The following is a 17,929-nucleotide window of genomic DNA, read 5'->3' on the forward strand; positions in this document are numbered from 1 at the left end:
CCTCTTCTGAATTCTGCTCTGGGTTTTCTATTATTATTTTTTTATTACAGGTTTTTCCATTATTGTGGTTACACCTTTCTTAGCTGATAAATTAGTCATTAACCTGACTGATTTGTGAAATTTGATATTATGATAGTGAGAACAGGAGGTATCGATGTGTCTACATGTGTATCGGAAAATGTTAGTACCTTTTGCTTACACTTTGATTGGGCAGTTGCATAAAAAGAAATTGATAGTCTTTCCTTATTTCACTTTTATAACATAATGTCTGATTGAGTTACTATACAGAAAGCAGGGAAGTAGAATTATTTTTTGTAGTTCTTCCCTCTGACCTACAGTGACAGCTCTAGAATCCCTGTCTCCAAATCATCCCAAGCATTAGGATCCTCCCCTGTATTAACAGTTTTAAAAGGAAGTCAGTAGAGGATTCTTGTCAGAACTCTTTCCTGGTGTGATGATTTGCTTCTCTTTCTAAAAGGATCAGTCATGCCGAAGACACAGACATGCATAAGGTAATGAGCATGCAATAAAGAGAGATGAGCTAAATGTGGTTGTTGATACTCTAGTGTGAATTTTATTTCCTTTACTTTGTTGAGGAATCGATAAAACTATAGAAATCCTTAAAATGATTTTTAATGTTTATAAGATAAAGAAGCTAGAGACATTTTGATAGTATTTTAACAAATCCATGGTTGGACTGTTAACAGATTTTGTAACCTTGTAGTCAATTAACAATCTGAGAAACTAACAGCATTTAATATTTTATGTAAACTTTTAGTACAGGTGGTTCAAATTTTAGCATCAGAGACTTTCTGTGGTATGCAGGAACCCTTCTCCTACAGTTCCTTTCTCAGTGGGTACTTACATGTTACAAGTGGATTATCTTTTATCTTTTACTTGTGAAATGATAATTTGGCAGGGGGCTGGTTTTCTTTTCTCCAGAATGTATTCTAGTAACTAGTGTTAAAAATCTGTTTAAAATCTCGTTGTGTTCTTGAGTCTACAATAGAAGATGCTATAAATTGCACTATATGAAACTGAATAATAACTGTAGTTAGATTAAAAGTATTAATACAATCTAAATTTGTACATTCTAGCTGTAGGGTTTCAAGATATTAACTTAGTGAAATGCCAGATGAATTTCTTGTATTTAGTTAGACGAGTGTTATGTGAGAAGCACATCTTGCCAAATGAGGACAGTTGTATATATGATACCATTTACAGAGTCTAATTATTAAAACCTGTTAAATTTCATACGTAATATTCTGATATCTTTCTGCAAATGAGCTGCTTAGATATATTGTCAGCATTGTTTTGTTTGTGTATGAAAGTGGATTAAGCTGCAAAGTTGATCTAAGGAATGGTGGAAAGTCAGGATTTCAAAGTAGCTATAGTTTTTCAACAGCCTCTGTAAATCATAAATGCTAAAAAGAAATAATCCACAATGCTCTGTGCATTATAGGCAGTATCAGGTACTTTAATTAGAAAGTACAGCTGAAGTTTAATTCCTAGCGTGAAATTTATGTATTTTCATATAGAGGCATGATAGACCAGAACTGGCTGTTGAACTAAGAACGCTGATGTCTGATGTACAGTTTTGAAGAAGAAAGATTGGGTTTAATTTTTTCATCCTGTGATCTGAATGGTGATAACAGTGTTTGTTTACATGTATGTTACCATTTATTAAAATTTTACTTCTAACAAGAAGTTACTAATGGAACCATATTTTCTCACATACAAAATACTGCCAGGGAAATGTATAGATGTGGATGCCTACCTTGTCAAAAAAGTTCAGCAAGAAAATATGTAGAAGTTTTAGTGTACTTTGAAAATGGCTAATGTATTTATACAAACCTGTTTTTGTTTCAAAACAATTATTAGGTGTATTTAATATAGTTTTATAATTTCACATTTATAATACTTTAAAAAGTTTTAAGTTATTTTAAATATTTAGACTTATAAATTGTTTTTGTGGTTACTATTAAATTTTTAAATATTTTAAAGAAAGACATAAGCTAGAGGTTATTCTACTTGGGTTTGGGCCTGAGTTGCAGTTTTCATTTCCCCTATAACTGTGGACCTTCCTGCTCCCTCATTCTGATAAGGAAAAGCTCAGTAGTGTTTTTAAAAGCTATTTCCTTAAAAAGTTTCTTTGACTTTTATAAAAAAGAAAAATGATAAAGGTATTTTATGCCAAATATTGATGAATTGAAATTCTGAAAAAAATGCTCATTTTGTTTTCTGTCTTATAAATTGATACTTCTCGATGTTTAATTTAACATTTAATTAAAAAATAATTCTACTTAGGAAAGAACTTCAACATTTTCTGTTTTAGGAGATCTCTGTTCATTTCCAGTTTTAAAAAAAATAATGTGGGCCTAGCCTGAGCTGGTAACAGTGCTTCTCAGCATGCTTAAGGCCCCATGGGAGGCCCAGTCTGGATTCCCAGGACACCCTACAGACTAGGCGTGGTGTGTGTTATAATCTCACTTACCGGGGATGCTGAGGCAGGATTGTGACATAGGAGACCCTGTCTAAAAAATTATGTATATTTCTGTTTCACGCTTGAGTTGCTAAAGTCTGTTGACTTTTCTTTATCTTTTTTTTTTTCCTATTCATGTATACTACTTTCCAAAGTTCAGTTCATTCATTCATGCCTTCACCTCTTAATCCATCTCGTCTTCCAATCTTTTTCCTTTCCTTCCTGCCCAAAATGTTTATATTCTCTAACGCTTTGCCAGGCATTATGCAGGGGTATGTATGTGGCACTCATTGAGGTTACAGATGTCAAAACCGTGGCTTCTATTTTCAGTCAGCTCACAGTCTTTTAAGTTGTTACTTCAGATGCTTTGTGATAGTGGTAAGCACATTTTACTATGGACAAAGAGGACACTGTCACCTTGTATGGGGTGGAGGTTTTGAGAGGGAGCTAGTTAGTGAAGTGATGGACCCAAACTGAGTCTCGGTAGAGGAATGGTACTTGGCTAAGAGACAAAAGGCAGATGTGAGATTCCACGCAGGAGAAACAGCATGGAGTTGCCAAGGGATGTACTGAGATGAGGGTAAGGAACCTAAAAGGGAATTATCATAATCTTTAATCAAGAAATTCAGGAAGCAAAGGATGGTCATTCAGAAGTTTAGATTTGCTAAAAAAGAATTCTGCAAACAGGTCTGTTTCCAGAATAGTTGGTTTATTGTGTCTTCAGTGTGTTAATCAAGAGATAATACACTACTCATCAAAATCAGGGTGAAAGCAGTGAGCGAAAGCCGTGGTCCACCAGGAGCGCTTACTCTCTTAATTACATTAAAGCAATCTGCAAACTTGCTCATGCACTTGCCTCACTTCCTTGTCTTGTGCATCATCGTGTTGCCGGCAGGCGCGCCTCGGTGCCTTGCACAAAGTATGTAGCCAGCAAAAATTTCTGGCTTCCTTTGTTGTGCTATAAGTTGAGGAAGGATACATCGAACACTTTAATAAAAGAGATTTTAAATACAGTAACAGCTTAATTAAAGAGGAGCCATAACCTAATAACTGTCCAAATGGCAGGACTAGGCCCAGCAGCAGAGCGCAGTCTGGTGCTCCACTGCGGTGCTGGGACCACATGGCTGACGGCTGGTAGACCCGCGTGTGCGCCCAAGATCAGGACCAACTGGAAGCCTGGAGGGGAGAGGAGGGGGACTGCGGCTTGAAGAGATCCTGTCCAGGGTGCCTCTCTGGCTCTCCGTCTCGACAGCTCTTGTGCTTGCTCTATCATAAAATAAATAAAATAAATACATGAAGGGAAAATAAAAATGTGGCACAGATAATGCCCTCATAATCTATGAGGGAGAGGTTTTTAGTTAGAGGCAGTCAGGTTAGCTTTATAGTATATGTTTTTTGTTTGTTTTTAAGAAATTTTTTTATTACTTTTATTTAAAAAATTTTCCGTAGGGCACATACGCTCACCAGAGAGAGAAAGAGAGAGCAAGCCCCCACGTCCTCGACTCAACTAGGGATGGGAGTCGAAGCCTTATCCAGCTGCCACGTGCTGGTCCCCTAAGCAGTCCTTAAACAGTATGAAGACTACATAAGATATTAGTAGGTGGAAAGGAGAGAAATGCTTTCTATGCAGATAGGAAAATCATGGGTAAACGGCAGTTTAAGAGGAACATCCAGAATTTACTGAGCAAATAAGTTTGACAGAACGGAGGGGTAAGTATTTTTGAAGTTAAATCTGTTTGTGTTCTATTTCTAGTTCTGCTTTTTGTTTATTCATTTTTGTTGCAGAGGCTTGTGCTCACTAGAGAAGACAGAGAGGGAAAGTGAGAAGTCATTCCCCAGAGAAGATGGCCAGTCTGTAATTCCTTCTCTTCGGTTCTTCTCGAGGGATTTTGGGCATGTACTCACATGCGCCCTGTGTGTTTTTCTAGCCATTGGGTACAGGATTGAAACTGCAGTTGGAATTCAAGCGCCTTAACACCCCCCACCCCCAATACACACACCCACCCCTCCTCCTGCCAGCACCCAATTGTGGTTTCCCTCTTGCCAAAGTAGAGAAGATAGGTTTGTTGTGATAAATTAAAGTGAGATAATATGTGTACTGATATCTTACTGAGTCAAGGCACAGTCACAATGCCACGGGTGTTCTTTTTATTAGATAAAAAATGATTTCTCTGCCAGCAGGTGGTGGGGTGGTTTAGGTACTGGACTCTCAGGGGGCTGACTGCAGTTCCAGCCTCAGGAGCCCAGTCCTGGCGGCTTGCAAATCACAAGCAGTCAAGCCAGCAGTTTGTGCATACCTGCCCAAAATCCTGAGAAGGGATTGTGTTGTGGCACCACCCCCCAGTGAAAGTGTGAGATTTCTCACTTTCTCTTTCCTAAGGGGGGCAAAAACCTTTAAAAAAGATTTCTTTTATGGTTTAGAGTGAAATTAAGAAAATCTATTGGAGGTTGTTAAGATAGATGGAGGATGTGAAATCAAGGAGTTTTTTGAAGTTGAACAGAGAACGAAAGGAATGGGAAGAATTTTATTCTGAAATGTCTTCAGAGTGAATGGGTAGCACCTTAAATGAAGGACCTTTTATATCAACAGAGCTGTATGTTTTACTTAAGACAAATCCTGCTCTGGAAGGTTTTTAATTTTAAGCACTTCTAGGAAGGGGGCTAATTTCCAATGCCTGCACACACACATTTAATCAGCTTGGTTTGAGGAGTATCTGTTATTTCATAGTAGATGTGATATTTTCTCTTTTACCATTTCACACTGATGTGTTTCTTTGTCATTGTAAGTTAGCAATTGAAGGATATATGTATAATTCATGCTAAATCAGTATATTGGTCTGGAAGGTTTTTCAGGAGACTAATAATGGAGTAGAGGCTTCTTTAATACATATGACTATATAAAACATTATTAATGTTAACAGATGTTGCACTTTAATCCCTTAGAATGATTGTTTGGTACCAGCGGGAGATTTATTAAGCCTGAATTGTGTGAAATTGTGTGTGCATAAGCTGCTACTTAGATTGTAAAAACGCTATTGAAAACTGTTAAAAAGTTTTAGCTATAATCGGCAGAGAAGTATTAACTGTGCTAAAAGAAGTATTTGTGTATGGTTGGCCCAGACGCCTTAACCTTTTTATCATTTATCTTCTTGTATTAATGTCACTGAATTATTAATTCATGAGCCAGGGTGGAAAGGGTGAAGGCACCATTTAAATGTGTGGCAAATTTATCCTTATCGCTAGAGACATGAAAAAAAGTCATTTTGTGTTATCTGTAAAATGGAAAGGACATTTTAAAATTTCATTTACAGTAATCCACTTCACTTCCAGTAAAACACCTAGATTATTACCACCATAATATAATGTTCTTATTAAAAATTTGTAACCTTCTCTACTCTTTTGTATATATAATATTGATAGAATAGTTTAGCCTCCCTTTATTTTAATATGATACCTATTAATTATAGCTTAAAAATGTTATTCTCATGAATGATATGTTATAGTTTGTTAAATTTTAAGAAACGTTAGATCTGCAGAAAATACAAATGTTTACTGTCATACCAACAAAAAGCCATTTCGATTGAGGGATTGTTGATATATGAATTGGAAAGCTCTAGAAATAATTCTCTTTAAATGGAAAGCTGTGTTTATTGTGACTTCATAATTATTTGGAGTAAGATTGGTAAATTTGGCTTTGTAGGATTTTTAGCTTTATAGGAGAAAGTCAGCCTAATAGCATTTAGTTTTCTCTTGAATAAAATATGGAACTGGGACATAGCCAGTATTTTATATGGGTGAGCAGCAATGGTGACAGAGATTTCAGGAGTTTAAAGCCACTTTTACCAACAGCTATTAGAAACCATCGTCAGGGTTCTTGTCCAAACCTCATTATTTTTTTGTCTCTCATTACTTATTGTTTTGATTGGTTTTATACTTTCATGTGCCAAACAAAGTAGTAAGACAAGTTGCTGTGGTAATGGCCTTTGTTTTCTTTTCTGGAATTTCTCCCAAAACAGTGTAAGCTGTATTTATGGCTGTTATTCACACACTGAAATAGTAATTTGTTTTGGTCAGTGTAATGCTGCTTTTTTATAGTTTTCTCATCCTGGTATGGTTAATTTACCTTTTAATTAATATTTAAATTACTCTTTTTTTAAATAGTAGACTAAAAGCAATTTAATTATTTTGGCAGACATCGATAGTTATTAGTTCATTACTTATCTGAGCTTCATCCAGTCATCTTCATCTTGTGCCTGCTCATCTGTAGCCGGAGTTGACAGACTATATCCAGCCAGCTGTTTTATAAATAAAGTTTTATTGGTACACAACCATGGTAATTCATGTATTTTGGATCATCGGAAAAGTCAGGATGCATTTTTCTATTCCGATGACCAAAACACATTGTGTATGACACTTTTCTTGCTAATGTGTCAGAGATGGAGACTGTATGGCACGAAGTTTAAAATATTTATCTGGTCTTTTATGGAAAAGGTTACATGATGCCTACTCTAGATATCTACAGTAACCGTCTACGTAATATGTTGGTTGTAATTAACACGTATAGTGGAATAATATTTCATAATTATTGTCTTAAGAGATTTGAAGAATCACTAGCCATTATCAGTGATAGTTGTTCATTTTAAGCAATTTTCCTTACGTGAGGGCTAGCAACAGTAAGTTTTTTCTGAGTGTTTTCTAAATGTAAACATTTTTAATAATTGTGAAAATATTGTAAAAATTAATGTTTTACCAGATCAGGGAGTCATAGTGAGATATCCAAGTTCGTAGTCAGTTTTTCTCAGCTTTTTAGAACCTATTTATTTTTATTAAACATCGTTGTTTTACTATCACTATGTTATTTAAAATTTTAAGAGGTTGTAAGATTATATTTTAAAGTTGAAAAACTCCTTTTCTAAAAATGATACCTCCCTCACTTGGTGATTGAGTAGTTAAGTACAAACACCTAAAATTTGATATATTGAAATTTTTTGTCAAACCCAAGTTCTCCTTGTTTTTAATTTTTTTTATTTTTAAAGAGCCATTAAAGATGACTCGATTGTTGTTTCTTAATTCTTCTGTCTGTAAATATTACCTTTCCTTCTAAATTTTCCATACAGGAGTCAGTCACATGAACTTTTCAGAATTTTAGCCACACACTGGAAACCCAAGCATCTTTTATATTATGTGCATTCACTTAGACTGTAATTTTGGCATACCTGCAAATTATAGTGCTAAATGATCATTATTTTAAAAGTGAGAAATTCAGGTTTAGATAACACTGTATTTTGACATAATTAGCAAATCAGTCGTATCATTTATTGATTACAAGAGTAATGTCTTATACTTCACAAAGTTTTTTTTCCACTTCTTACTGTGTATTTCTTGTAGTCAATTTTTCATATTTATTTTTAAGATCATGATATATTTTACTCAGATTACCTCTAAGAAACCTGTATGGTGATACTGATGATTTAATATGCAACAGATCCTGGGTCATTATTATTTCATTTAGTGGTTGTATATGTAGACCAAGAAGGAATTTGAATATTGATTCAGGCAATGGCTAGTAACAATGATTTATGAACAAAGGATTCAGTGCAATAAGCCAAACATAAGATTGCATCTAACGAGCCATGCCGTTTTTTTTTTCTTTTGTAGATGCCTGAACAGTGATTAGTTTAGATTTCACAGATGTTAACATTAAAATGTCCCTTTCATGACTGTTAAGATGCATTGTTATATATCTTGGAGGAAATTTTTTTCTCTGACTTGTTACAGGCAGTTTTTCAGGTATAAAATTTGTCAATTGAGAATAATTTGTTAATTCATAACGTTAATTGTAAACATTTTAAATAGCAATATAATTAGTAAAATTAAGATATCTCAACTGGCAAATACTAAAAGTTAATATTTGGCTGTTATTACCTAAGGCTTGTTAGTTTTGCTCGTGTAAATGTTTTGAAAATTAATCCATTATTCTTTTGGTATGAGTTTTCTTCAAAAAATTCATAGAAAATGCATATTATGTATGGGTGGATTTCAAATTTTTTTGCACCAAATAAAGTTGTATTTTAACTCTATTTTTTTCTAGCTTTGAAATCCTCTTCTATTTTTTCACTTTCATAATCCCAAAATTACTTTGTTCTGCTTCAATTTTTTATTCTAAAGGAAAAAATAGTAAAACACATAAAGTATAAGTTTTATCTGATCTACTTACTTTCAGTAGTGATTTTAGAACATGGGCTCATTTCAGGGGGACCAGCAGTTAACGTAATGGCTGTGTCACTGGATGCCCACGTAGTCGACTGCGGTTCGAGTCCCAGACCCAGTGGCTTAAAACTCATGCCAGGTGTGTGTGCGTGCGTGCCCAAGATCCCGAGAGGAGAATGGAGGAAAAGGGATTGTGGTGTGGCCATCCCCCCGGGGTGATTTCTCGCTTTCTGTCTCTGTCTCTCTTTCTGGCGAGCACACGCGCCCTATAGCAAAAACCTCTCAAAAAAAAAAAAAAAACAAAAAAAACAAAAAACCCCCCAAAAATGGGCTCATTTCCAGCCCTTCCACTTCCTTATTGTCCTTGATTAGGTTACATTGTCTCATTTTAAGGTAAAATGGAGAAGATATACTTAAGGTAGTTGTGGAAACTACATGACATAATAATAAGCAAACTAGTTTATTTGTCTAGCTATAATTTTAGGGATCTTAACCATGTGCCAGGCAGTTACAGCTTTTATAAGAACAGGCTAATTTTTAAAAAAACAATTATTTTATTTAACTTTATTTATTTATTTGCAGAGAGAGAGACAGAGTGAGAGAGAGAGAGAGAGAGAAAGCAAGAAAGCAGGCCATCAGGTCTGGGACTCGAACTGCAGTCAGCCATGTGGGATTCCAGCGCCCTTAACCACCACATCACTTGCCTGTCCCAGAACAGGTTAATTTGAGGTAGAATGTCATTTCCTTGAGAAATAGGTGTTTTATGTTTTTTATTCTTTTGTACTCAATACTTAGTAGATGCTTTGTAATTATTTTTTGAATGAGTAATTTGGTGAATAGTGGAAATAATGGCTTTCTGGTTAGCCTTTATGGGAATCTAAGCTCTGCTACTTACCAGTTGAGTAACTTCTGTGGATGTACATCTTCTAGCCTCAGATTTCTGACCTTTATAGCACTGACCTTACATCTTTGTACACATTATTAATAAGTCTGGTAACAGTATTTTACACATAGTAGGCACTCAGGAATGTTCGTAGTCATAGTTCCCATAGTTGATGCTCAGCTCTAAATTACATGAGAATTTTAGACTACTACAAATTAAGAAGTAGTACTGTATCTTTTAAATTGGAAAGGCTTGCCATTTAAAAATAACTTTTTCTTTCCTCTAAGTGGGGAAAAATAATGTTATTTCTATGTTGTAGGTATGCTATAGTCTTTTTTTTTTTTTTTTTTAAGCTTTGTTATTTTCAGAGAGAGAGAGTGTATGAGTGTGTGAGCAGTCACCCTCACCCTCTGGGATCTTCACACCACCTCCTGCAAGCCCTGCAGCCAGTCATGATCATGGGCGGCTTGGTGTGATCAGGTTGTCTTGTCACCCAAACTCGGGGCCTTCACATACATTTGTACAGCAGGGCCCAACTGCCTGGAGCAGCACGGCTGGACTTCCTACAGTTTTCTTGTTTTTTTTTTTTTTTAATAATACATGCAAACTATTCTTAAACAAGTGTACTCACAGTTCTTTTTTTTGAGGTGGGTAGAACATTTGGGGAATCTATAAACTTTTTATGACATTTGAAGTCATATTTTAAACTGGGCATGTAGCTCTGTTTTGGAACTTCATTTGACCAGTTTATGCCCAGTTGTAAAATGTCCCATACAGGGGCCGGCAGGTGGTGTGGTTAAAGGTTCTGGATTCCCACATGACTGACCTCAGCTCGAGTCCCGGACCTGTGCTTTCTCACTTTCCCTTTTTCTCTCTGTCTCTGGTCAAAATAAAAAATAATCACGAGAAAGAATTCATTAAAACAGTGTCCTTTACATTGGTTTGAAAGTGACAGCTATTGGTTTTTATTATTTTGACGAGATAGATTTTAATGAAGACGGTGGCAAACTGCCGCGCCCTGTGCCTGTACTGTCCACGGCTCAAGCCTCTTCTGCAGGTTCAGCCTGACTCCTAGTATTATAGCAGATAGCAGATATCATTCACGAGGAGCATTGCCGAACTCTTTCCATTCCTTCTCTAAGCCGTTTTATAGAAGAATGTATCCCTTCACAATTGAGACCAATGATGCGTATTAAGGGGATGTTAACATAAATGGTTTAAAGTATTCTAGACCTGATACCAGAATCTATAGAAATGAGACGGAGAAGGGGGCTGGTAACTAATAGTTGGCTGCCTAGTTTTTGAATCCAAATTGCCGGATTTTCCTCTATCCTTGTCAAGGAAAGAAAATAAACTTAAACCCAAAAGATCCGTTGAGTGTTTGGAGCCAAGGAAGCCTTTCTGATTAGCCATAGCAAGGGACATAACAAGGGACTTAGCCGACTTACTGAAGATAAACTCCCAAGGGTGTCAATGTTTAATAAGAAGGGGAAATTCTAGCTTATAAAGATTACACAGAAATATTTCTGAAAAGTGAGTTTGCTGAATGAAGTTTTGCTAAATTGAAATGAAACTAATTGATTTTACATTTTTGAATCTTTCACATAGGGTAGAGTGGGGTTAGTATCATCCTTTGTGTGTGTGTATTTGTTTCGGTAAAATAAAGAAAAGTAGCTTGCTTTTACTGGTAAGTTCTGTCCCATAATGATTTTAATTTTACAGTGCAAATAAGATCAGAAAGCCTGATTTGTAAAGCTATCTTTAGTTTTCACTTAGGAGACGTATATTTAGCACATAGAATTTCAGGCTTACCCAGAGCATTAATGTTTCATTTCACGTAGCATTAGTGCATAGTAACGAGAATGGGGAGTTTGCTAGGTCTTGTGCTCAGATGGCTCTTTCTTTTTCTTGTTCTCTTTGTGCTTAGGTTTTTGGTTTAATACTCAGTGTTCACAGTAGTTCAGTGCCCAAGCGGAAAATAAACTTAAACTTCAGAGCTGAATCTTATTTTTTTTTTCTCCCAGAGGTTTTTGCCTTAGGGTTCCTCTGCTTGCTGGACAGAGACAGAGACAGAGAGAGACGGTGAGAAGGAAAGTGAGAAATCACCCACCAGGGGGAAGGCCACATTGCAATCCCTTCTCCTCTGTTCTCCTTCTGAGATCTTGGGCATGCATGCACATGCGCCCAGTGTGCATTTCAAGTTCCCGGGTCCAGGACTTGACCATGGTCAGCCATGTGGTAGTCCAGTGTAACCGGATATAACCGCTACGCCATCTGCTGTCCCCTAGATCTGAATCTTAATGGTGTCTTGGCTATTAATTGAATATCAACCTTGGTTATTCAGTTTTAGATATTTTCAGTTAAATTATCTTTTCATCTCATAAACTTGAAATACATTATACGATCATCATTGCTGCTTGTCAACAAAGCTTTCTTTTTTTTTTTTTTCTTATTTCCTAAATAAGCATCATCACTTAATAAGGTTAAAATGTGATTTTTCTGGTAATGTAATGTAAATATGTGACTTAAAACTAGTTAGTGTGCTTTCCTTTAAAATAATTTTGATGAGCGATTAAGGCATGAGATGTGTAATGCAGCTAATAAATATAAGCAGGTTACTGTCTGAAACACTGCAGCTGAGTGTACGTTGTAAGTAGCATATAAAACATTGAGGGCTGTTGGGATATAAACAGTGCTGAAGCATGTTCCTGGAAGTCGCTGTTCAGCTTTGGAAGGTTTAGTAGTAATGATGCATTAATTGACTTTTTACATGACAGAGTAATAGGATACTTAGATCTAAAAAAAAAAAAAAATGACAGAGGTTTGGTAGACAATGGCTTCTGGTTTATAGTAACGAGATTAGGATGAAAGTTGGTTAAATCTTATCTGAAATATAAAAAAGAAGCAGAGGTAGGATTACGATGTATGCTAGAACTGGCTTGGATTTTTAAAAGTCATCATCATTTATTGTTTCAGAAGAAATGTGCTGTTTCTGTTTTTACTAAGAAATGGACTGTTGCATGGTGTAATCTATGTTCTGCACCTTTAAGCTCCCAGTTCCTTCCCCACTCAGTGCTAAATTCTCTGAAGTTCTTAGAAAAATAATTTAAAAAATCTCAAAACAGGAGGCCAGACAGTGGAGCAGCAATAAAACATAATGCTCTGCATGGCTGGCTCACATGGGAAGCTTCGCAGTTCTTTTGTGGAGACTTCTCTGGGTACGCTTGGTGCACCTGTGCTCATGATCTGGGACTGGCTGAGGCTGGGGTGGATTACAGGGTTAACATGATCTGGGACTGGCTGAGGCTGGGGGGGATTACAGGGTGACCCCTGTTAGGGCTTCTCGCTCTCTCTTTCTCTGTCTGTCTCACTCATGAAATAAACAGATAAACAGAGTGATTGTTAATGTGGGGAATCAGTCTTTTCTGTTCGTTGACGGGAAATTTAATAGCCCCTTTCTGGTTTTGTTCCTTGTTTCTGTTTTTCTTTGTGAGATGTTCTTATTGCACTTCTTTTTGCAGATAATTACAGTTTGAGTCTGCTGGCTACATCTCTGCCTCTGAGTGTTCTTTGACTCTGGTTTGATTTAGGAACACACTTTGTTGGGATTAGTTTCACCGTGATTGTTCATTCTATTCTTAACTGATTGTCCTTTGCTAAGTATTTCAATTATCATTAACTTTTGTTTAATGAAGGGTTGTTTTTAATTTGAATCACAGCGGTAAAATCTTTGAACTTAGTTCTCAAAACTGTGCTTAACTGAACTTTTGGAAATTCATTTTATTTGGAAATGATCAATTATAGGTTGTAGAATGAGAAAAATAAATTTTATTTTGAATTACTCATTGCATAGAAAGATGAACTTAAACTTTATTTGTACAAAAGAAGCCATAAATGTATACATGTCTGAACTTGTTTCTCTTTGTCAGAAATAATAATTTACTGGAATGTCTTTTAGACTTGTGCATCATCACATTTTCAAACCTTGAGAATACACTGAAGTTTTAGTATATACAAGCTGTTCATGAAGTGTCCTCTGGTCAAAGACCACAATAGAGGTCTTGGTTGTGTGGTTTCCTCCTCCTTTTCCCCTTTTTAACAGAGGTTTTCCTATCTTGGCAGCTGTTTCCTACCAGACAGTCATCAGTCCCTGATTTCTTCTTTCTCTTTCTTCCCGCAAACAAGGGCTCTTTCAAATAGCAGATGACTGAAGACAGCCTGATCATGGCTGTCGCTTTACAAAAGTGGAAATGTGTTCAAGAGTTGTGCATGTGGGCAAGCTGCCTGTAGGCACTGGCTCATTGAAATGAAAGTACCCTTACAACTAAACCTTGGACAGTCAAAATTCTCTTCCGGATTCTGGAGCAATCTAAAGACTGGCTTAATTTTACTTATAACAATGTGCCTCATCTGCACATTAAAAAAATTATTCTAATTGCTTTATCAGATCGATGAACAGACTGTAGGTATAAGAAATTGTTCATTGATTTAGCCCGTTGGATGTGATAGGCCATGGAATTGTCTTGAGTGTTTTTTTTTTTTTTTTTTTTTTATGCTTTCTATAGAGTAACTTTAAGTTTTAAGGCAGGTACTTTGCCACAACAGATGTAAACTGCAGGTTTACTTTTGTTTCTGTGTTTTGAATAGTCTGTGGGAGCTCAGAATGAAAAATGAACAGAGCAAACCAACTAGTTCTTCAGGGATGTGTGCCATTGTCTCCATCATATTAATTTTTGATGTATCTTTCTTCTTCTTGTATTTTTTTGGCATTCAGAATAGGAAGCTTGCTCTTTCTTTTGTTTTTGTCCAGTTTCTTTGGACAGAGAGCATCTGAGGTGTTCTTAGAATTGTGTACTACACATTGTGGACCCCCCTCCCCTGCCCCAATCATGATTCTTAAATGTTTTCGTTGCTTTGAGAGCTAAAACTTGGGCTGATTAGCTGTCATGGACTGGCATAAAGGGAAGCAGGCTATGAAACAATAGGTATATAAAGGACTCTCCTTATTACAAAAAATATGTTGCTAATTTATCTGTGACTTTTATGGATCGTTATGTTTGAAGAGCTAGATAGTAGTTTCAAGATTAATTTTTGACTTTTCTTTTTTTTTTTTTTTTTTGCTGCGTTTGTTGAGAAAGAAAGATACTGCCTTTATAGTATGATAAATGCTCCAAACCATTTGGAGTCTGACTGCTCTTCCTTTGAAATTATGTTACAGCGAATTGATAATGGAATATAGTGCACTGTTAATAGAATCCTATATGATACATGAAGCATGTATCAGGACAGTCTTGTTTTCTGATTTTTCTTTATGCTTTAGTGACAGCATCTAAAATATGTAATAGTAGGTTTGCTTTATTTGTGTTATGTACACCATCTCAGAATGGGGGATACCTATGTGTCCTGACCTTATAAAACTCTAGCTGTGGCAGGGTTAAAGGTGGCTTGGAAAAACTTGGTAATACTAATTCTTAGGAGATAATAATAGGAAACTAATATAAAATGTCCCTTTAAAGGAAAAGTTTATAATTTCTTCACCCTTAGAGGCCAGACCAGAAGATTACGTTTGGTAATCGTGTTCATTTTATGTGCTAGGCTAATGTTTCCTCTATGACTTCTCATACATCCCTAGAAAGAAGTAAAACACTTGGAAAGAACCCAGAAAATGACTTAGTCTCATATGATCCTAGGAAACGAGAAACACTGAGTTTAAATTGCACTCCCTAAATTTTATACCATCTCCAGTTTGAAGAACTGGATCCATAAAGGCTAGTCAAAATTAGACTTATCTTAGGGTTTTTGTATTCTTTGCCAGTTTGCCCCAAGTTTTCTTTTTCCTTTTTTTAAAGTAGTAATGTAGCCTTGGGTATTTAGTCATCATGGTCTTAGGACTTTTATTTGGGTCCAGTGGATTCAAGGATGTTGGTTTGATCTTAGGCTTGATCTTAAGAAGCTGTACCTTGTTTAAGAAAAACTATTATGTGAAATCCAAAACTTTAAAATGAAATAGTTACGAGATGATTGCTTTATTAAACTGCTTTATGAGTAACTAGCAGTCAGAGAAATAAAAATTTGATAGGTAGTATTTAGGAATGGATCATTGTAGAAAGTATTTGTTTTAAGAATGAAAACACACCTATATTTTAGAAAGTATACACTTTTGTATAGAAAAATAAATTGATTATGTCTCTAAGATATTTTGCAAGGTAACTGGGTAAAATAATAAATAATATTGTTACCATCTCTAGAGACCAAAAAAAGCATATGTATTTATAAAATTTTGTTTAGAGGTATTTACGCTGAAGCTAGTACATAGATACAAAAGACCAAAATGTGTCAAAGAAATATGTATTCTAGAGTGGCTTTCTGTGCTTCCCATAATTTTCTAAGAAAACTTCATCCTTAGATATAATTATTCTATAAATTAATGTCACAGTCATCTGTAAATGTTTTGGGGCTTTGACTGTTTTGAGAATCTAAGGCTTAGATAATCCATTGTATAGGACCAGCTTCCATATTGGAAATAGAGTCAAAATGTATTTTATACTTAGAAGAGGGAGGGAGGTGGGAAGGAGAAAGAATTGTTATTATTTTGCATTTATTTTTTGTGATGTGGTAGGACCATAGAGTAAATGATGGATTTGTTTGTTTTTCAGATATGAGGATCAATGATGCAGACTGCTGGGTTCGATGAAGCTGGGCATTTATAACTAGATTCATTAAGGAATACAAAGAAAATATTTAAAGGGATCAATAATGGTGTCTTCTGGTTGCAGAATGAGAAGTCTGTGGTTTATCATTATAATCAGCTTCTTACCGACTTCAGAAGGTAAGATGCAGTTTAAGTTTTGTTTTTTAAATCCAGGAGAACTTGAGCTATTTAATTTCCTTTACATGGAAGTGGCCAGAATATTATAATACTATTTAAAAAAGAGATGTTAAAAAAAGATTTCTTGAATGTCAAATTCTTTTTTTGGTGGTTGAATTATTTTTATTACACAGCTATAGTGAGTGCTAGATGTCTAAACTTGTATCTTACATAAATATACAAATATGATCATTTAAAATAATCCTAAGGGAACTAAATGAAAGTTTTTTTTTGATGTATTTTATATTTATTGACTACATTTATTCCCATAAAATTGAAAGTATTTTGTAGAATACTTTCTTTCACTGCATCTTTAGTTTAGTTTGCTTCTTAATGTTATAATTCTAAAATGCTCAGATAAATTTTTTTTACATATTCTAGAAAACTTACTTTTATAGTTCTTTCTCTTAATGTTATCTATATATTTAAAAATATATATTCCTTCTAATGTGGATATTTTCAGAAAAATAGTAACTTTTGGCCTATACTTACAAAGAGGTGTGACATTTTGGACTTGTTGCATACAAGTCCAAAACTAGTAGTGGATATATTTTTAAATACTTACTTACTTGTTAAAGAAGTAAGTGCACTTTTGAGGGCTAATAAGACCATTATTTATCAATTACTGTATAGATTTCTTGGTTATCTGTTATTTCCTTAATCTTAAATATTATTTCCATGGTAAAATAACATCCCCCCCACCCCACCCCCACCCCGGTGCTTTTGAGAGAGGGCTTAAAGTTAACATAAAGCTAAGAGATGGAAATTTTGTAGTTAGTTGATAGTGGTAGTTACTGTATTAACTTGGAAAATTTGTTAAAAATACAAAATCTCTGATAACGGAATGTAAAATATAATGAAATTTTTTTAGTCTCAATTAGATATTCTTGAGAAAAGTGTTTTAGAATTTCAAAGCTGGTTTTATATATACTTTCAAGTGATCCCATTTATATCTGTTAGTAAAGTAGGTGGAGGAAAAGAGGAATACTGTCAAGTGACAGAAGCTTATTCTGTTGTCTTTGTAATAAGCTTCAAAATGTTAACATTTTAATTTTTCCAAAGTAACTTTATATTTTAATTGCATGTTCCATTGTATAATAATTTTGTCTGTCTTCCCAGTCCTCTATATTCACTGTATTGATATAACTTAATAATTTAATTTTAATACATAACAAATTTGGAGCATTTTTAGTAAGAATTTTTGTTCAGAAATAAATAATATTCACTTGGATTTAAGTCACACTTGAAAGTTACAAATTGGTTATTTTATTTTAGATAACTTTGCTCCTTGAGAATCAAGATTAAACATTAAATTTAACATTAAAATGTAGCATCCGAATGGATAATACCATAATAATAAATAATGTATGTACAAGAACCAACTTAATAATAGGAATTTCTAGCTTGGATTACTATGAAATCTTGTGTGTAGTCTATAATTTTGCATTGACTTTTTTTGAGAAAAAAAAAATGGACTAAATTCCTG

The 17,929-nt window shown here is 34.9% G+C and overlaps 1 protein-coding gene across 9 annotated transcripts in view; it reads left to right on the plus strand.

Moving 5' to 3' along the window:
* ADGRL2 (adhesion G protein-coupled receptor L2) overlaps positions 1-17,929 on the plus strand; it is a 251,158-nt gene that overhangs the window by 62,066 nt on the left and 171,163 nt on the right. For all 9 annotated transcript variants that reach the window (XM_014591132.2, XM_027775245.1, XM_027775246.1 and 6 more), the window contains exon 2: positions 16,232-16,404. In XM_014591132.2, coding sequence (XP_014446618.1) covers positions 16,332-16,404 — 73 coding nt within the window. In that variant the 5' untranslated portion in view covers positions 16,232-16,331. The remainder of the gene's footprint in view (positions 1-16,231; positions 16,405-17,929) is intronic.

This window comes from Tupaia chinensis, unplaced genomic scaffold (assembly GCF_000334495.1).
Source record: "Tupaia chinensis unplaced genomic scaffold, TupChi_1.0 Scaffold000534_1, whole genome shotgun sequence".
Lineage (NCBI taxonomy): Eukaryota > Metazoa > Chordata > Mammalia > Scandentia > Tupaiidae > Tupaia > Tupaia belangeri.